This window comes from Pagrus pagrus (assembly GCF_965226575.1).
Source record: "Pagrus pagrus genome assembly, chromosome: 3".
Classification (NCBI taxonomy): Eukaryota; Metazoa; Chordata; class Actinopteri; order Spariformes; family Sparidae; genus Pagrus; species Pagrus pagrus.
The window spans coordinates 2,793,076-2,815,216 of record NC_140187.1 but is presented as its reverse complement, the minus strand read 5'-3'; the positions used below and the strand labels follow the sequence as shown (position 1 = coordinate 2,815,216).

The following is a 22,141-nucleotide window of genomic DNA, read 5'->3' as shown; positions in this document are numbered from 1 at the left end:
GGTTCTGGCTGAACGCCTCAGTGCACAGGAAGTCTTCAATGCCAGGTGTGTCAGTGATATCTGCACTGGTATTGATCCACAGCCCCGTTAATACCCCGATGATAGATGATGGCAACTCAATATGAGCCAGGCAGTTAAAATGCAGTTAGTGGCCTTTGAATAAATATCTGATTTCTTACTGAAGAGCAACATTTAGGATTTTATACAAGTATAAAGATCAAAAATCACATTGTTTTTATAATTCTTTGTGTTTCTCTCGAGTATTTAGTTAAATCTACCTGCGGGAGTCAGGAGCAGGCGGCCGAATCACCTCTGTGCTGCATGAAGCGACGATCAAGTTTGATTTAAGTCGAATTATGTCGACATCACAATCATCTTAGTGTCTTTATTTAAGAAATATATACAAGTTAGTTAGGTCCCAAATACAAGGAAGCTTTAAGAAGCTACAAACTCTCAGACACACTTCTTTTATCTGTGACCACACACACACACACACACACACACACACACACACACACACACACACACACACACACACACACACACACACACACACACACACACACACACACACACACACACACACCCTCGGCTCTTTATTTAGGGGTGAAACTACACACCTGAGATCAGATTCGTGACCAGCTGATAAATAATTTATCGCTGCTCTTTTGGCCGGCAGACGTCTCGTCGTGGTGAAAAAGAACAAAAAGGAAACGAGCTTTAAAAGTTTCCGACCGATCTGATAAACAGCGACAACGACATTGAGTTCAGTCGCTCCGTCCTTCAGTCGAGGCCGATGAAGAGGAGGAAAATACAGAGGAAGAAATGTGAAAACATCGACTTTACAAGCTGAAACTTCTGACGTCACTGCTGGTAGATGATATAGAAATCTACTGCAGGGAAAAGTGAATCACACTCCAATTCAGGAACTTGTTATATTTTTACAGCGTGGTATTTCTACTCTGTCTTCAGTAATCTGACTACATCCTCCACCACTTAAAGATGTTTTACGATGTGTATAAAACACTTTACTCTGACTCATAATGTGTTTCTGATGTGGTTTAGACACAAAAAAAATGTTCTATTATCTAATTAAAGCCCTTAAAATGACATGTTTGTTCTTCCTCCTTATAAAATCTTGACTATGTGATTATTTAAATATTTCTCATGTCTCAACTTTTCAAAGGTTTCCACATCACGCTCGTCTTGGCTGAATATCGGACCAGGATCGACTTCCGAACTGTCTGAAGTCACAAATCACGCTCGTAGGCCTCTTAAAATCTGATTTTCAGTGAGCGCACAGAAAATTTACATTTTGAGATGTGAATGTGAAAACAGCCTTCTAGTGCCAAATGTAGGATGTGGTGTGAAAAACAAAGAGACACGTGCTTCAACTTTCTTTACTTTTATTAATTTCTTTATTAGTCGAGCAAAAACAAAAACAAATAAAATACACAAACCAAATATCAGTGATCTCAAACATATGCACAACTTTCCACTGCATACTTTAAGGCATAAAACAGCATTTACTTCAGAAACTGAACAATAAATCAGGCATCAAACAGGAAGTGTGCAAAAATGTGAGGAGAGCTCAAGAGACGAGTTAACAGCAGATCCAAACGAAGAAAAGGCCGAGCAGAACTCAAACTGGTGTTTCACGTAAATCTGTAAAAAACTGTTTCATTTTTTTCCTCCTCTTCACTTTTTGTTCTTGTGTTTGTTCACTTTTTCAGGCATCACAGTTTCATATGGAACCAAATGAGTTTTGCTTTTGAATATTTTACAGTTTGTACTTGAATACTGAGCTATGAGACCACAGACGGTTTGAACAACACATGAACAACCAAAATATTAAAAAGATATGAGCGACTGAGGATCCATGAGTGAATAAATTAAACATCTGAGCAGCCGAAGCTGGTAACACTTCAGAAAACACGACTCCGCTCACTTTGTGTTTCAGTAAAAATTTAGACGCCAACGTAACCGATTCATTCATTAAATAAATGAGAGCCTCAGGAAGCGATTGTGCTTCTGAAACATCTTTACAGAGATCGCTTTCCTACCGAGAGCAAGTTAAAGGTGCAGTTCAACAAAATAATGTAAATCCAGTCATTCTCTCCTCCATGTTGATGGAAAGTCAGGTAAAGTCTCGTAGTCCACAAAACATTTCTGGAGCTTCACAGAAAAACAGTTGAAGCGTTCTGCTAAACAACTGAATTGTTGTAAAAAAACCAAACAGTTTTTAGGCGAGGCTGGTAAAAGAGATGATTCACAAGAATCAAACCGACAACAGACTTCTAAAATCAAAAAGGTGCATTTTTTCCCTGTACTTTTGTTTATGTTTGTTTTTTAACCCCCCAACGTGAAAACTAACAAACAACAGTGAAAAATTAAAAATAACGAGCGAGATTGTTTTAACATTTGAATCCCCAGTTTAACAGGTCAGACAGAGGAAATGTGAAAGTGTGGCTCCTGGTACGTCGCGTTTCCAAAGCCAAACTCTTCACTGTTCAACCGCACAGGCCTCATCGACAGTGAAGAGTTCGGCTTAAAAAAGGATGAAAATAACGTCTTTTCAAATCAGTCTGGGATCTCTGGGACCAGGATTACAGCGGCTGGGCTGTATGGGACCATTTTATCTTTGTTCAGCTACTTCGGTTGTTTGGGAGAATGCTGCAGCTCCGTTTAGCTGTGAAGCTCCAGAGATGTTTTGTGGACTACGAAACTTCCCCTGACTTTACATCAGCATGGAGGGAGGAGCTGATGACTGGATTACATTCAGTTTTTGGAAGAACTGTTCCTTTAAAGCACATTTAAATATAATCCAGATGTTTCTTATGATTTCATGGTGCTGTGATTTCTTTTTAGCACAATTCAGTGATTCTGACCAAAAACAAACAAATATTTAGTCACCAGTTTACAGAAAACAATGTTGTGTTAAAGGTTCAGACAATAATTAAAAGCATTAAAAAGAAAACAAAAACAGTGATTCATGTAAAAACTGATTCCAAAACATCTGAACAGTTTAACTTCTGTTCAAATCTTCTCCAGTGATTACGACTTTAACTCCTGATGCCTCCCAAACAGCTCAGCACCACATTTTATAACATTTTATAACAATCAAGCTCCATTATTTTCAGTATTTTCCCTTTTTTCATGTTATCAAGTCAGCAGACAGTTTCTGTATCGATCACTGTGCAGAAATAAAATAAAAACATCCAAAATGAGGCAGAAAAAGAAACAAAACAACATTTTGCTATGCTTGTAACACAGAACAGAAAAATATAAATGAATTGTGCTCACGTATCATTGAGAATCCTGCACATCGAGAACAAGTCTGGAGGTTTGAATACAGTATTTTGTTATCGGGTCTGGACTCAGCTGAAGGGTTTCTCGCCAAAAACATCCGACACCGATTCTTATTGATAACAGTTTAATATTCAGAGTAATAACTTAAAGAAAAGTGTCTCGTTTTTGGGACGAAACCCTTCAACTGATCAAATTAATCACAATATACAAATACAGCTCGGTTGTGCTCATATATATACACAGACGTGACTCTTTGTGTGAACTATCTACAGTCATTTCTCATCATTATTTTACACCCTGAGGAGTTTCATGACCTGAGAAGCTGGTTTTCATTCTGACGACGTCCCTGTGATCAAAACTCTCCGAGCCAACATGTATCTACCCTCTAAACATGTGTAGAAAAATATAAATCCTCCTTGTGACGTATGAAAAACGAGCGGCTGAGTTGCTCCGAGGAATGTTAGAAGTTAAATCAGACTGCGGTCGACGCCAGATTCAGTCTGCGGCTTCTTGGCACGTTTTTGGGGATAAATCTCGTTCGGTCCTCGGCGCCAGATCAAACTAATAAATCCAGGAAATAAGCGCTTTGTTCAATTCATCAATTTGTCGACTCGGGTCTTTGTTTGTAGCTTACTCAGGAAGACAAATAAGACGCTGGACACCAAATTAAATTAAACAAAGGAAAGTCAAAATGTTGTGATTAAATTCACTTCAAACATTTTGCTTCAGAAAATTTCAATTCCAGTTTGAGAGAAACATTCAAATTCACGTGTCCATAACAATAATCTGTATTTTCAGACAGGACCAGGTACTGATCCATTTCTAGACTGCAAACTTCAGACTTTCACAGTCCGGACTGAGAGCACAGAGAAGTCCAGCAGCGTCATCATTTACCAACAATGACAGGAAACACTTAAGACGAGTACCTTAGTCAAACAGACAGCAGTTAAAATGACGTTGTACCACACAAATCAGTGAAAAAACTCAACTCAAAGATATCTGAGAAATAAAAAGAAAAAAGTAAAATGTCCAAATCAGCTGCAGATGGTATGAAATCAAACTTTCTCACTTTCTGAAACCGTTAAAGCCAGAAATCCAAAACAGTTCTTGAAGACTCCAGATTGTCTCCAGAAGGCAGAATAAAGGAAACGTGGATCTTAAACCAAACAGACACAATAATAATATCCTGAACAACGATGAGCTCTTTGTTCTTCTTCAGCAGTTTGACATCAGAGTGACGATCGTTACAGTTTTTCATATCACGTCCAGCGGTGTCGTCTCGTGTCCTTCAGCAGCTGTGAGACACGTTTGAACACGAGAGATCAAACCTCCAGTTGCTGCTGCGAGGAGCTCAGCAGTTTCCTCTCAGAAGTTCTGCTGCCGTCGTTTTTTGGCCTCGATGGCGTCCAGGATGGGCTTCCTCTTGGCCTGGTAACGCTGACGGATCTCCTCGATCTCCTGCTCCATCTGAGGGTCCAGAGAGGCCAAACGCAGACGCAGCTCCTCCACCGACCACGTGCTCACCTGCACACACACATCATCTTTATTCACATCCGTCGTGTAAAACAACAAACAAACACAGTTCAGAATATCTACCAACATCAACGGGAATTATTTTCATGTCATTTTCCAGTCATTGATACCAAACGCTTATTGACAGATTATCACGTGAGGATTTTCATCTTTTCTTTGTCCTATTTGACGCTGACCTGAACATCTTTGTGTTTCCACTGTCGGTCTGACAAAAATACAAGTTTAGAAGATGTCAACTTCGGTTCAGGAGATTCTAACAGGCGAGTTTTTGGAAACGTTGATTTAAAAACAGTTGGGACGCTGTGTAAAGAAAAACAGAACGTGATTCTTTGCTGATCTTTTTTTTGACCAACTCATTAACTTCAGTGATTTTTGTCTGCTGCTTATTCTGACGCAGTTGTTTGCCAAACGACTGCATTCTGTGTTTATTTATGTTCTACACAGTGTCCCAACTTTTCGGGGTTGTACTATTGAACAAATCTCAGATGACATAGATGATTTTTCAAAATAAAAAATACCCTTTATAGAGGGGAAAACATCTGTTGGATACATCTTCTAACTTAACTTTTCCATAAGGTCTCGCTTCTCACTTAATTTAGCACAATCGTCACTGGTTTGACTTCAGCTGCCAGCCTTTGTTGCACATCATGTCCCTCTTTCTCCCTGTTTTCTGTCTGCCTCTGTCCCCATCCAATGAAGGCACTGATTTTATAATTTACAAACCAACTGCCTCGTAGATCTCACAGTCGACGTTAAAGAGTCACTACTGGAGAGTCTGAACCACCTTTGAATGAGAGGTTTGTCCCTCAGAGCTGCACTTGAAGCCAGTTAAGCTTCAGTGACTTCTCTTCCTCGTTGTTGATCCTCTGCAGCTGGAGGGTTTCAGAGATCAATCAGTTCCAAGTCCATTAATGGACACTTAAGAAAATCTTTACCGCAACCTAAAAATATCTGATGCATGACAGCGAGAATCAAGGTGTCTGAATCTATTTCAGTAGCTTTCATCTATTGACATCTATTCAATATCTTTTCCTCCGTGCCGTCGGCCTCAGACGGAGACCTGGTGCCTGCTTTAGCTCTTCCCCGGGGATTCCTCCTCTCAGCTTTTACCAGCAGCACTCTGCTCCCCGGCTATTTATTACGCACGATCAATGAGCTAAAATAACACTGGCGTCCTCGTCCACTCGACTGATAACTGTGAAGACACAAGGACAGTCCTACAACTGGCCTACAGCGGGATCTAAGTATAACAGACACTGAGGGACGAAACCTTGAGTCAGTTTTAAACCTTCTAACTCGTGACAACACTCACTGTACATCCTCATTTACACCCTCAGTGATCAATCAGGATTATTTTCTATACTCAACATACACAACAACAAACTTTAAATATCTTCTGTAACACTGAACCTATTGATCAACAGTGGAGACGTGGATCAGGGCCACGACTAATGATTTCTACTTCACTAAATCACTGATTCAAATGTTGCTCTATCAAATCAAAACATTTATCTTGTTTTGCTCAACGAACAAAGATATTTAGTTTAATGTCACAGAAGACAAAACTGATGGATTATACAAACAGTTGTTGATTTATTTGCTAGTAATAAAATAATTGTTGAGCTCTAAAATGGTCTGAAGCAGCCGGAGTGATAAACTTCAACTTCCCATTTGATTTAAACAAAAACACAAAATTATTATTAGCGGCGTCACGATTTGATACAATTACCGATTTAGAAATGTTTTCAGCACTGACAGCTCCACTATTGTTTGACTTTTATGCCTCGACAGCTGTCATGTACATTTTTTATGCGGAGCGCTTGAACGCACCATGATGTCCCCGTCCCTGCACATATCCCCTCTGGTGGGAAGCGATGCAGATTTCAGATTTCAGAGTTGAAGCCGTGCGCCTGAATGCACCTTGAGCAGAGCAGAGATGCATCTACAGCAGTAAACGACACCAGAACACGACGCTCAGCTGGGTCGTCGATTCTGGTTTGATTTCTATTGTTGAAATGAACGCCTCATTTCAATCACTTTGCAATTCAAAATCTAAATCGGGACAACCCTGTTAATTACGTTAATCGATCAACAAACGATTATTCAGTTAACGGGAAAATAAATCTTGGTGTAACTGTCAATCTGTTGCCGTGGTCGTGAATTCAGATCCAAAAAGATGAAAACATTTCATACCTGCAGGGTGAAAGTCTGATATTCAAAGTATTATGCAAAAAACTAAGAAATATATGAATATTAATTCTGAAATATTTTTCATGAATGTCACAATAATAAATTCTTTCAAGCAAGACGAGCTTCGAGGTCTTGTTTACCAAGAAGTAAATACAGAAAAACATCTTAAGTCATTAAACATTCAACATCTGAGCTGACAAACAGTCACGCACGCACCCACACCCACTCTATAATACAGAGCTTTAAAATATCCCTGAAAACCAGTTAGACTAAATAACTGAACAGAAATGAAAGGTAGAAGCAAAAACTGGTCAAGAAACTGAATATTTTCCTGCCACAAACCTTTTTATATTTAAGTGGACGGATACAAGAACATGGAGGTGATGATTTAAAACAATAAGGAGGAAACAGGGAGGAGGAAACTGAAAGGAGAGTAAGCTTTGTGAATTTTGTTGTTTTCTTAATTAACAATCAAGTCCCATTTGATTTAAAACGGCTTTAATCAACACTTTCATTTTAACAATAGATCACTCAGCGGGGGGGTGAACCCACAGACAAACATCACCTGACAGGTAACCTCGGCTCTACAAGGCAGTTCAGTGTCTTTCAGCTCATTGTTTTAGTTTTCCAGCCACAACTTCACTGTCAGTCTTACGCTTTATGCGGCAGCAGCCAACTTAATTTTAAATATTCATATTTTTCTCAGGATTAAGTGGGAACCAAAAACCGAGTGAATACCAAGATGCAACGTTGACCACGTGGCCGGACACATGACGTCAAATGAACGTTGATGTCGCCCTCTATCTGCTGGATGTATGAACAGAAAACTGTTTGCTAACAAGCTCGTCATAAAAAGGTAAAACGTAATGTCACTGTTGTGTTCACAGCTTGTTTCTGCAGGCAGCCAAAAAAAATCTGTTACTGCAGGTGTTTGAAAGGTTTTCATTTATTTTGCATTTGCATCTCATTCTTGGCAATATTTCTGAAACCAACACTTAGAAGATACAAATTTCTGCAAAGTGACGGAAATCAACTTTGACCACTGTGATGAATAATTTGGACGAAAAACACAAAAAAGATTCCAAATAACAAAACATCATTTTAAGGATCTTCAGCTCCAAAACCCTCAACGCAGACTCATAATATCTCAGCAGTGGACGAGTCTTCCTTGATATTAATGTTAATGCGTCTGTCTCATGCATCATACATCAGATCGCACAGAGACTCGTGTTTGTTTCACCAACACCTAAACCAGCCTGGTCTCTGGAAACCTGTGTGATACTGGGTGTTATGTCTCCTAAAGGTATTTAACTATAAAACTTTGATAAACGTGTGACTGATGATGGGATCATGAAGAACCTGCAGCCTGGGATTCAACCTTCTGTCAGGATCTGTTAGATAAGACTACAGCCTCCTCTAGGAGACATCGGAGGAGAGAGGAGGGATGGAAAGGAGGAGTCAGAGGGGAGATGGGAGAAAAGAAAAAACAATAAGGAAGAATAAAAATAGAGAAAAAGGAAGTGGACAGACTCGAGCAATTGAGGGAGATTGGTTGTTCTACGTCTGCTTCTCATGAATAATGTATGTTAGTGCTTTCCCACCACATGTCCTATGCTGCATTTTCACACCACTGAACTGGTTGAAGCATGAGCCACAGAAAAAAATGGTAAATATTAACCAAGGCAGCTTAAAACAAAGATATCTTAATATGAAATGTTCAAACTTACAGAGGGATTTCTACTTAACTACATCCCCCCAACCCTTATCAGAGAAAGTCTGCAGTAAGTGTGAGAAAGAGACAATTCAACTCAACATATAAACCACAAACTGGTGGAAACAAGAATTTCCAGAGTTTTTCTGCCAATATGACAATGTTCTTGATAACTACATTAAAAAAACATCTGGCAGCAAAACACAAAAATAGCCGAGTAGTCAGATCTAAAATTAAACACCGTCAGCATGAAGCTGTCAACGTGCTGCCTCCAAGTATTAAAGATCCCAGAAGAAATTAGCTTTTTATCCTCACATTTGCAAGTCTAATGGAGCAATAAATCCTCCCAGAGTGGGATTTGTGTCGTCAAGTGAAGCCTGTTTGAATTAACAAACTGGACTGCCTGATACTTTGAATGGTGCCATGAAACACAGATATTTTAGGTTTTACTTCCACTGTTAAATGCTGTCAAGTCCTGCTGTCTTTGCACATACATTGTTAAAATGTCTCTGGACTGGTCACACTGAGACTTTCCTTTTACTCACCCGGGAGATTCAAAAGTCAAACACAACCAGGACACAAAAACACAGGACACTGATGTGAATAAAGTTCAGACCAAAGGTTCATGATGAGACGGGTTGAAACTTGGTGCAACGTGCCGGTCGTCACGGTTCAGATCAACGTGACTAGACGAGACAATGCATCATCTCTATTCAAACAACTCTCTGTAGTTCAGTTTTACTGATGGCTTTTCAGGCTTTTATTTTATAGTTGGATATGATGTAGTTTGAAGCGCCTTAAAAGATGAATGAGCACAGTGACAGTGAGTGACTTGCTACAGCTGCGTTTCTAGTGACGATGAAACGGCAAAAACAAAAAGGTGTGTGTGTCACAAAGTGTGTGTGGCTGAGCGAGCAGTGGAGAGAAAGGGTTGGGCAGCCGAACGATGCCGCTGCATTTAAAAGATGCTCAGTTAAATTTGTGGCAGCGGTGTGTTTTTTCCTGCAGTCTGTTGTTATTATTTTATTATTATACCTTTATTTATATATATTATTCTACCTTTACTTTGTAACTTTGTAACTTTGTAACTTTGTGTGTGTGTGTGTGTGTGTGTGTGTGTGTGTGTGTGTGTGTTCACAGGGATCCAGGAGAACTAGAGTGAGAATCAGGGTCAGCCAGCGGTTACCTGTCACTGTCTGTTAGTGCAACAACTAAAAAAGGAACAGTGGCACAGATCTAAGTCTCAATAGGTGCTCGTAATACTACACACACAGACACACACAGCATCTAAATAATATTTTATCGTTGCTAAATCTGTCCACAATTAACTGCAGAAAAATATCAATCAATAAATGGTTGCTTTGTTTTCTGAGAAACAAGCTGAATTGTTCACATATCCTTTGCAGCAGTAGAGACATAAGAAGCCTGTACAGGGAGCAGTGAGCAGGGAGGTCTGGTAAGAGAAACCACCTCGCATTTAAAGGTCACATATTAAATATTTAATTCCAGCAGCAGCCATTTGTCCTGCTTAAATGTCTTTGAGTAAGACAAACAACCACTGCTTCTGCCCTCACTGTAATATGCTTTCCCTCAGAGGATTCAGCTAACGGAGCTAAAATGTAAAGGCAGCCGGAAGGGCGAGAACAAAGAGAGTCAAACTAAGGAGGCACGTAAACGACAAATCTTCACCCCGTTCATATCAAAACACTCAAAAAAATAATACGACTTTAATAATATCATTTAATTCCTTAAAAAAAGATTCTCAAGAACCCCTGAGTACAGAAGTTGATTTGAAAAAGGTAATATTTTAACACTCGACTGCAGTCGAGCTTGTGCGGGGAGCACATTATAGCTTTTAGCTCAGCACCTACAATGAACATTTTGCCACCAGAGAGGGTGTAAATAACGTCTTTTCAAATCAATGTGGGATCTCGGGGAATCCAGAGAATTGGATAACACAAGATAAACTGCATGAGGCCATTTTATGTTTTATAGCCCCCAACTACATCAGCTGTGGACTACGAAACTTCACCCGACTTTCCACCAGCTTGAGGGTGAACTTTTCTTTTAAAGCAGCTACTTTTCTTTTTTTCATTTATCTAAGTGATTAAAATAGGTGATTGGTGAATGTATTTGGTGGGGACTTCTCAAGGATACATTTTTCAATTAAAAGAATTTGAGTAGGAAAAGTAAATAATAAATAAACATCAGCTAAACATTTCTATGATATAACTTACCAATGAGGTCTAATTACAATCATTATCTGGGGAAAGTGATTTAGTTAGTTTTAATGCTCTGCATATTGATTTTACATTCATTCTGCCCACAAGGCTCGAATGCCCTACCTAAACTTAGACTAGCTAATGTTAGCATAGCAGGTCATGGCCACAGTAACTAAAGCTGGACAGAAAAGGAGGCTGGCTCTGTGCCCCTCTGTGGTTACTCCGTCTCTGTTTGATGACTTGCCTGACAGAAAGGCTAATCACGACCGAACAGCTGATGAAGAATATTCGGTAAAAGAGCACGTTTCTAACTCACCACTTGAAGATCTCCGTCAGCGGGCAGTTTACGGTTGTCTGCGTTGTTTTCTCCTCTTCCTCCTCCGTCATTTTGACTGTTGGCCTCCTTCTCTTTCTGCTCAAAGTACTCCAGGAAGGACGGCTTGGTCGGCTGCATCGTCTCATCTCTCCCTGCAAGACACACAATCAACATTTACTTTATGACTGCTGTAGGAGGATGCAGGAGGATGCAGGGCTGGTTAGAAGAACTGGTTGGTTGAAGGTAAAACTTGTGGAAGAGGTTATAAAAGGTTCTCTGTGTTCAAACATGAAGATATTTTGTCTTTAACAGCGGTGTCGTATTTAATTGCTGCTACACCGGCAGATATAATTAGAGTAAAATATTTCTGTTTACATATTACACATACATAAGAGTGCATTTTTCTCTCCTCCTTGAAGAAAATAATGCATTCATCAGCGAATTACATCATGATTCAACATAAGAGAGTATGATTTTAACACAGGACATGATAATTCAAACAAACACAGCAGCAGTCCTTATGTTGTGTTTAACCTGAAATCAATGTTTTCTTCAAATCAGTGTCGAGACTTATAACTGAGTCGAGTGAGATTTAATGCTTTAATTAATATAAAATATAAGAAGGCTACAAGAAGGCACTGTTCATCTACAGCATGTATACATGTTTCAAATCTAAGTCACTGCATCATCACTGCAGGCACTTTCATTCAGCTAGAGGCTGCATGAGGCTGCTGCAGAGGATGGTCCTCCTCTGTACAACAAATGGGGAGATGATTTTCTGTCTGAATCTTATTTTCTGTTGCAGTTTTTGTAAACATGCAAATTGTGCCAGAAAACATACCTGAACCCACTGCACCCCCTTCATGTCTGCTAAACAGAACGAGTTACCAGAGATATAATTATAAGGAGAATTCAAAAGCATCAAACTCTCCCCAGAATAACTGATTTTAATAAGCCAATCAGCACAATGGGAGGGACAGCGAGATGGTTTGATCTTTCTTAATGAAAATGCAAAAAGCATTCACAACATAAAGATATCTTCCTGTGACGATGTTTGTTCCTGTCCGTAACAAACATAACAGACTTTATCACAAAGGACCAAACTGCACCAGAAAAGGATCAACACCACAACAAAATAAGTTTTCTAGGTAATGAGTGGGAGGATCCACTGTATGTGTGAGTGTGTTAGTGTCTGTGTACGTGCATGGAAAAGAAAACAGCTATTAAGACAATTAGTGTGTGAAGTTACTGAGACAACACTTGGTCCATTGGACATATTCTTCTCTGCATCTTTAATTTTGCCCCCATGAGTCCATGAATGGAGCGAATCAATGAGTGTATCAGTGTAGTTCAGTGTGATTCACGGCTTTAATAAGCTGCTGTTGTGTTACAGAGGCTGTTTCCACTCCAGCAGTACAGGACGCTCTCTCACTGAGCCACGCTGTGAGTGGCACGCTGTTTCTATTAATTCATGTTCTTGACTTTCTATTATGGTCTATTAAGTTGACCCTCACACTGTATTATGTAATAAATGTGTCCACAGATTTATTGCAACATCTTGATTGTCCAAGCTTTGTTTGAATTTGACAGTACAGTCTTCTATAGGCCCCCTGGAGAGTGGAAATGTCATAACAAGAGGAAATTAGAGCTGGTTTATGGAGCGATAAAAGTAATTTATCAACAATAATCAGGTTAATTAAGTGGACTAAGGACCAAGACAGATTTTGATCCAGCAGGTTGCTTATACATCAGATAGGTCGAAGGCAATTAAGGAGGTCATATAATGCTTTTTGGGTTTTTGCCTTTCCTTTATTGTGTTATGAAGCATTTATGTGCATGTAAAAGGTCTGCAAAGTGGAAAAAGACGTCCACACCAAAGATAGTTACTCTCTCCCACAGAAAACAATGCTGCACTGCCTGAAACACCTGGTGTGGAGTCAAGCCTTTACTTCTGTAACTTCTGTGCATCACCATGTAACAGGTATTATATAAATGTATATTTGTATGTATTTATTATAAAACAGAAACACTCCAGTCAGTCAGCAGACACACAGTTGCTACTGCTGTAGCAGCATTATTTTAGATCACACTACCTTGCTCGTCCTGACCCGCCCTACTCTGCCTCTGATTGGCTACATCCTGCCCGTTAAGGAATGCATATGTGCAACTCTCACCAAAGATTGAACAAAAGTGAGATGTCTCCCTCTGTAGCTAAAACAGAGCGTTCAAGACACAGTGTGAAAATGTATGATGCAGCAATGCACTATATGAGAAAAAAAAGTGTTTTTTGAAAATTAAAGTATGTAAACATTTTCTACTAGGACCCCAAATATAAGTATGAACCTGAAAATTTGCATAATATGACCTCTTTAAATGTTCGTTATTGTGTAAAGTGATTCAATTCTTGTTTGTTGTCTCCCTCCAGAGTCCAGCAGAAGGTAGAAGGGTTTCATTATCGAGCTCTTGGACACTTCAGCATGGCTAATGCAAAAACACAAGTACTGGAATCCATCAAGATCAGTCTACAAACACACACACTTCAGCCTGGTTTTATAAACAGGAATCTCCCTCGCCACAAATTTCTGTGTAATCTGGCAGTTACATCGAAGATGACAAATTTAGAAATGTTGAAGCTTGGCTCTCCAGTCCCTCTGCTGAGCCACGGCTGATGAAGAGATTCACTGCTCTCGAGATGCACATTCACTGGTATCTCCAGCTAAATGCCCTAAAATATACAACAATTCATGTGCACACATTTGGCAGGTTTATGCTCATGTCACACGTCAGCTACTAGCACTTGTTAAGTTGACGGTATATAAATGTTTTAGTGCTGCTGGTTTATTTCAGAGGCTTTGTCCAGACTGCCTGAACAAATCCGATTTTTGGCACGTCCAATGTTTTTGAACAGAAATAGAAAAGCAAAAAACTCATGAAATGGACCTATCAGGTTCTAGTTCTCTGACATCAGTTTGCTGTGTCTGGACCTAAAAAGAAGAAACAACTCTGTCCGCCCACGTGTGGTCAGAAACTGTTTCATGTAACTTTAAACCTTTTTCTGGGGAAACAAAGCATCTGTTGTTGAAACCTTACGTGTGTGAGAATGTGCCAGCTTTGTGTATTCTGAGCTGGATAATGATGATTAAAGAGAAACTATCCCTACCGTCTCATCGCTCTCACTCGTGGCTCGGTTTGTTTTCACTTGAGCTAAGGATCATTTTATAGTCTAGTAATCTCCCGACTGTAAAAAGTAATTAATGGCTGTTTATTCAACATTTCTGCTGCCAGGTGCCTCTACACCAGACTGAGCTGCCAAGAGCGTGAACTTTGGAGAAGCCATTGTTTAAGAAAACCAGTCGCAGTTTTCCCAATATGGAGTTTTTTTTCCATCATAATCAGATAAAAAGAAGGTCAGAGTCATAAATTCCTCGATCTAACGTCTCTTTGATTCTAGTTTGGTATCTGGTGTTGTTGGGAAACTTGAGCAATTATCTCACCGGTCAAAGACTCTTTCCAACTGTGCTTCACATCCCTGTAAACTGTGACCTGCTGTGCTTAGTTGGTTGCTATGCCAACCCCATGTGGAGGCAAGCAAGCTCGTGAGCAGTGTTTTCCTTGCTTTATGCTTCTGCATACATACATCCTCATGATATATTTCTGTCACATGTTTTGAACTGCTGTGTTAGTGTTCTCATTACTGCGATGATTTGTATCAGTGTCACACATCTTCAAGGGGAAAAGGTTAATGGTAAGAAAAGCCCACGCAGTAATTAAAACGAGATGATCTATGGTGTAGAAACATGCACATGAACTTTCTGCATTGAAGATCTTTATAATCTCACAGTTTCTGAGTTAGGAAAGCTGCTGTTTCCACCTTTCTTTCAGCTAATCTGCCTGTTATGTAACTCGATTTAAGAAGCGTTAACCAAGCTTCTGCTCAAACAGGCTTCTTTTTAAAAAACACAGCCGCAACATGAGTAAGTGTGAGACTGGTGAGTTTTTAGATGGACTCGTGCACCACGTGAGGTTTAGAAACATGATTTTTCACTTTAAATTTCATCACTGAGAACATGAAGTTGAGGATTTTTACAAACACAAGGGACACTTGATTTGTTTGACCTCACATGGTTCTGGTTTAAATATTCATAGGAACACAAGGCAAAATTTAAATAGAGCAAATTTTTTGAGAAGATAATCGAACGCCTCCTGACACCAACATCCACGTTTGACCTGGATCATTTCTCTATGAGACTCCTGCGTTTTGATCAGAGGTGAAAGTATTTATTTTTTCAGCTTTTGACTTTTCCATACAAATATTTTGACTTTCTGCTCTTAACATTTTCAAAACAGGCTCGTTACTTTAGTTATGATGCATGTGAGCTCTCTGTCTGGATTTTCTTATTTTCTCTCTTTGTTGCTGCTCGGGACGCTTTACCAACCCAAAATGTGGCTATTTGTTCAGTCTCATTCCCAGGACGTCAATCAAGTATCTTTGTGGTGCGTTCAGGAACAGCTGGGACAAATCCTACTGACTCTACCTTTAACTTTAATAGTCTTTGAGTTATATTAATATGACGTGAGCTTCAGTTAGCTTTGACCACAAATGTCCTTCAGAGGGAGACTTTTTACTCTGATACTCGGAGTACATTTCAGAGCCTGTACTCTATTACTTTTACTGGAGTAAACAAGTTGAACCTGTCTGTTTTTTCACACAAATATCTAAACATCTACTGGAGGAAAGAATGTGTGGTCTTTTACCACCTCTGCTTTCATAAGTGATGAAAATCAGTGGTGACGTTACAAACTTAGACTGTTGAGTGAGGGGAAAAGAGAAGAAATGAGGAGGGATGTAGATGCAGACACTGCATGAATACTTTTATGTGACCTTTTCTCATGCTGAAAGTGAATTTGCTATTTTTTTCCTCGCAGCATTTGTTTGATCAGTAAACAGAGACAGAAATAAAAGATGACGGGAGCTCGACGATGCTTCAAAACTCAAGAGGTTGATTCAGATATGTGATGTATTGATTTACCAGCTGAGCCGCTGCCACACCACATTCCTCTTTTTCAAATGAAATCATCTGTTTGACAGATCTCATTTAGGCATTCGTCCTTTTTCCACACTCTGACAGCAGATGGTTCAGACTGCATGATGAGCGGACGGAAACGAGTCGTTTTACTGGAAGCAATGTTAAAAATTAGAATTACCGCCCTGCATTATATGCCCCCGCAAACCAGGCAATTTGCAGTTTACATCCATGTCTGTCCAAACTCATAAAATATGGGTTGAGCACAAAACAAGACATCTGAGGACGTAATGTCGGGCTTTGGGAAACACTGGTCAACTTTTTTCACCATTTTCTAATATTTTATTGACAAAACAACTGATCAATTGAGAAAATAATTAACGGATAACCCACCAATGAAGAAAACCACAGACAAAATGCCTCTGGACACAGCCACGGCCATGACAGAGGCATTAAAATATTTAACCGCAGCTGATTAATCACAGTATTAAACTGTATCACAGACACTAAACGGTCTGAAAAGGCTTCTTGATCAGCTGATTAGACTTTTGCCAAAAGGAGCCAACATAAATAAACACAATATAAACCAGTAGTAAAAATGTTTCCATCATTATCGTTTGTCACCCACTGACAAGACCATTACTCTGTTCGCTCTGCTCTTCTCTCTGCTGTGCCTTTTTCCGGCCAATCAGATCAGATGTCACCTCACAGCAGTCTCATCCCTGTGGGGAGTCGACGTTGTTGTGTTTACTTCAATTAAAAAAGCCGAACTGTTTCCTTATCTCGGAGGAAGTTTCAGGCTTAAAATGAAGATGGATCCCATGCTACGAAGACATCCAGATGAGGCAGAAGATTTAATGACACAAACAAATGACACGGTGGACACCTTCATCCTGACAAACTACAGCGTGCTGATGGCATTAGTAAACATCATTTTGTTTCCAGGCCTCGGTAGGAGGGAAATCTCCAGCAGTGTTAATGTTTTGTTCTGCAGCCTCTACACCAGGCTGAACATAAACCACAAGTTTACAGGAAAGTAAAGCTTTTATACAGTTTGAACTTAAAATGAAGGCCGAACCAGAGTGGACTCCAGGGAGGACTACCATCTGCTCCTTCTCCAAAACAAAATTAAACTTTAATATAGTAAAGCGATGTGAGCACTGAGCAGGTACAGAGAGCCATTAAATCGTTTTAACTCGAGAGTAAATGAAAATACACGACTGTATTTGTATTCAGTGTGTGCAAAAAATCCACTTGTTTGTACTTCTAGGTTATAAGAACATCTACACCTAAGACAGTGTTGTGACGAGCAAAGCATTTACGCATTTCACGATTAGAGAACATTGTTAAGGCTCAGAGACGGAAACCTCAATTTAAATAATTCATTTATGTCATCATGATGTTTCTACATGCATCTCAAACAACAAATGGAAAGTTTGAATCACTGTCACTTCACTGGCCGCTGCTGCTCATATAATGGTTACGTGAGACAGAGAAAAAGAATAAACACATTTGGGCTTTCGTTGCTGATTTGTGTGTCTGTCTCACTGCTGGAGAGAAGAAAAACAAATACATTTTGAAATAAAACCCTTAAAATATTAACATAAGTTTTACTGCTATAAATGTCTGAAGTGATATCATAATACAGCAGAATACTTCTCTCATAAATAAACAAGATATTATTTTTTCTTTTTGACGTAACAAATAAGAAATATGAAATAAACAGCTGCTGTCTATATCACAGTGTGACATCTGTCAGACTCAGCAGAGAGACGTGATCATTATCAGAGATCTGGGACAACAACCTGAGAAAACGTTAATGACCACACAAGTTTCCAGGAGCATTGAGGAAATCTTGTAATTTAACTCAGTTTAAAACAAAAGCGTATTGTCGTAAAAAGAAGCGCTAACGTAGTAATATAAACAAATTCATAAATCAGATCTTGGCAACATCACAGCTCCCTACTTCTTCTACAATGGATCAACACGTTTTTTTTGCTGAACATCAGTAGAAATAAAGCTCCATCAAGAAGCCCCTACTTTTAGATTTACAACAAATCAGACCTTTAACGATCTGTCAAGCTATTTTTAAATCAGAGGTTTTCAAACCAGCATGGAAGGAGAAATGGGAAGTAAAAATACTGCGTGATGTGAAAAACACAGGTTTATGCCAGTGTCCTGAAGTCACTTATTGTAGTTTGGCTGTTGGTTTTTCCTACATATCAGCACAGTCAGCAGCAGCTGGAGCAGCAACAGTGATACGCAGCTACTGGAGGCAATTAAAGGTGCTTAAAGCTGAGAAGCTAAACAGAATGATTTCTGATACGAAGAGCATCACAGCCTGAAACTACAAGCTACATCAAAACGTTGTTGTGTTTCTCAGACATGGGCGGTCCGCCCAGGTATATCTGCTGGCTCATTTTTGCATTTTATACTCTCATTTTTTTATCCATCCTAGAGAACGACACCATCCACGATTGATTAACGAGCTCATTAATGATCAGCCTTTGCTCTTCCCCTCCCGTCTGCTGTCAATCAAATATGCTCCGCAGACACAGAGAGATGCTCTCTGGTGTTACATCCCTTCTGTAAACACACTGATTGTGGTGCAACCGCTCATATTTAATGTAGGCCTCCTTCTGTTGTTGTTTTGTACAAACTTTAAGTGCACCTGATTTTTCCGATGTTGTTCGGTGCACATTGGTTTTGATCGTCTACATAATCAACAACAACCTACCATCACAGGCGGCTCATCTGCTGTTACGACGGAGGCATTGCAGGTGAAACATCCTAAATGTGAGGTGTTTTATTTGGGCTACTTTATAAAAAACTTACAGCTGACAGCGGACAATCAAAGCAACACTTTGTAATGAAGTCAAACTCTTAAAGCGATTCTGAAGAAAGATAGTTGACTTTTGAGTCTCAGTCTCAGGTCGTTAAATACTACAGTTCCCAATCTGCTGTATCATCACCGCTAGCTGTTTGTTTTACAAAACAACTGGAAGGAAAACACAGACACAACCAGAGAACACAGCCACGAAGCTTGACTCAAACTTTTAACTCATAATCAGTAAGAAATAACACTAAACAGTAATGTAATTAATCGGTTTAATCTTTAATCAGTGGGACCCATAATAACACCACTATCCACAGGTAGCATGCTAACTAATGAGTGCATGTGAGCTGTTCCACAAACAGAGACTGGAGGCCTTTCAGTGAGAGAGGAGGAAGTGGAGGAGGTATTTAACACCCTGACAGCAGCTGAGGTATTGCAACAAGTTGCACTGCGTAATGCAAAAGGCAGGAAAGGCCTGAATCATTGTGGAAACATTCACAGGAACATTAATAACGTAAGATTTAGAGAAAACAGTGCAGTGTTACTGGGAGTGGTCAGGAGGCAGGGCACAATGTAGGACTTTAAAAAACTCTGTAAAGTCAGATGATCCAAGTTTAAGATATCTGTTGAAAAAACACTAATAACCTTTGTTTACAACAAGTGTCCTATGGTGGACTTCTGAGTTTAATATCCTGCTGGTTACATTTGTCATTTGATAAATTTAACCCGACTGTGAATGTCTTGGAGAAGTAGTGCAGCAGACAATGACAGATGAGAGTGACTTCTATCAAGGATTCTAGTCAGTGAGGGTTCGAGGCTAATCAGTGTAAATTAAAAGGCTTTTTGTTATTCGGAACCATTAGAGAGGATCAATATCTGATCTAATATCTTATCTCAATCCTCAAGGCTCCTTCAGCATCAGATTGTGGTCATTAGTTTGGGATGCACGCACACACACACACACACACACACACACACACACACACAAAACTTTGTAGAAAAGCACTCAGGCAGCACAGACATTACACAACAGACACACACACACGCACATGCACACTGAACTGAAGGGTATCGGGGTACTAATGTAATTATGAACTCTAAATGTTCCTGTGTTAATGTGGATTGAACTGCCAGCAGTGGAGATCAATACTAACTTAATAGTAGGACATCAGACAGGAGACAGAGTGTGTGTGTTTGTGTGTGCGTGTGTGTGTGTGGATTTATGAGTATGTGTTTTAGAGATTGACTGGAGGACTTGTGAGCGTGTGTGTGTGCGTGTGCGTGTGTGTGTGTGCGCGTGTGCGTACATGGATGCATCTCTCCACATGTTCATGGTAAAGGACAGTTTACTGTACAATCAAAATATGTGATGTTCCTCTACCTGTAGTGTTGTTTATCCATCTAGATTGTTTTGCTGTGAGTTGTTGAGTTTTGGGATATCGTCCAGAGATGTCTGCTTCTAATATAATGGAACTACATGACACTCGGCTCGAGCTGCACAAAGCTTACAAAAAATAAAAAAAATAAAATAAAATAGATTGTCTTGTTTTTTTCTGTGAAATCAGAGACTGTGGTCCTCCATCTTCTTTTCCCCTCTCCTCTCTGCAAACATCTTTTGCTTAGCAGCAAACATTACATGTGTGTATTGTGCGTTCTGAGAGCTTTAACGTTTGCTGGCCTAGTAAGATAGCTTCTCGTCCATGAGTAAATGCACGCTTCGTTTTGCGCAGTCATACGATATCGTTTGGTAGAAAGGAAATAGTTCCTACATGAAATGCTCACAAACGTTCTTTGGATTATCTTGGGTAACTTCAAGTGTGAGCCGGTGTTGACTCCACCACTGCAGGACGTCCATATGCTGCCTATTCCTGTCAGTGTTCATTACTGCTACGAGGCCCCAGTGACTTAAACATAAATCTCAATAGATGTGATGTAGGCGTTTAATAATCTGACATAAACTTCCACAGTAGCTTTGTTTTCATCAGCAAACTACAACAAGCATCAGTTGTGTGCAATACTGGAGTCACACAAGCAAATACACACACACATCCAACAAACTCACTGTGCTGTAGTGTCTCATTGGGGTTAATTCTTTGCACATAAAAACAAACACATAAAACACACCCACAGGCTGCCAGCAGAGAGTCCAACTCTTATTGAGACTCCAAAAGCGGCCAATACATCCAACGCTTACAACTCCCACACTGCAAAAAGACTCCAACAGACTGAAGCAGCACCAACACATCTCTGAACAAATGACACAGTCCAGCAGAAGGTAAAATATTCATTGTATTAAATGCGATACTGACAGAAGTTTATGAGCCACCACATTTTAAACAGAAGTTGTTCCTCACTCAGGCCCTCAGGACCACAGCTGGTTTATTATCCATCCCAGTAGTTACACTGATCGCTTTCACATGTCCTCCGAGGATTAAAACAGTCAATCAAAGAGGTGTCGCAAACTAGGGAACTCTTCTGATGATCACATCATATTTATTAAGTGTGAAGATTTTATCAATGAGAGACTGCGGACAGAGCAGATTAGGATACCGCTTTCTTCATGTTTACACGTTTATGCTTGTACTGGCAAGAACTTACTGCACTACCAGTAACGAGCGTTGTTGCTGTCAACACAAAGTAAACTTCAGTTGTCATCACCTGGTTCACTTCACAGTCACCACCGCCGCCTCTCTGCTCTGTTGGTCACTGACTTGCTCCATGTGTGTTAATACAGAGGAGCTCAGCAGAGGAGAGGCCACAACACCAGTGATAACAAATTACAACACAACGTGAAAAAGTACAGTTAAAAAAACAGTTAATGTCGGAGTGCATCAGTGCTGCTGTACTTCATGATTTAGCCCCGGGACATGTTTAATGCCGGGTTTCAGTATCCATCCCTGGAATCAACATCAATCCAGTTTCCAGGGATATTTCAGTCACAATACACATTTTGCCTGGATATGAAAGAAATCTGAGGGAAGTAATGCTGTAAATTGTACG

General features: G+C 39.8%; 1 protein-coding gene across 1 annotated transcript in view; it reads right to left on the bottom strand.

Moving 5' to 3' along the window:
- Positions 1–1,389: 1,389 nt before the first annotated feature.
- LOC311255474 (serine/threonine-protein kinase 4-like) overlaps positions 1,390–22,141 on the bottom strand; it is a 30,950-nt gene continuing 10,198 nt past the window's right edge. Inside the window, exons 10-11 of the mRNA XM_084349988.1 lie at positions 11,282–11,433; positions 1,390–4,833 (exon numbers count right to left, since the gene is read on the bottom strand). Of these exons, the coding sequence (XP_084206114.1) occupies positions 4,675–4,833; positions 11,282–11,433 (311 nt within the window). The 3' untranslated portion in view covers positions 1,390–4,674. The remainder of the gene's footprint in view (positions 4,834–11,281; positions 11,434–22,141) is intronic.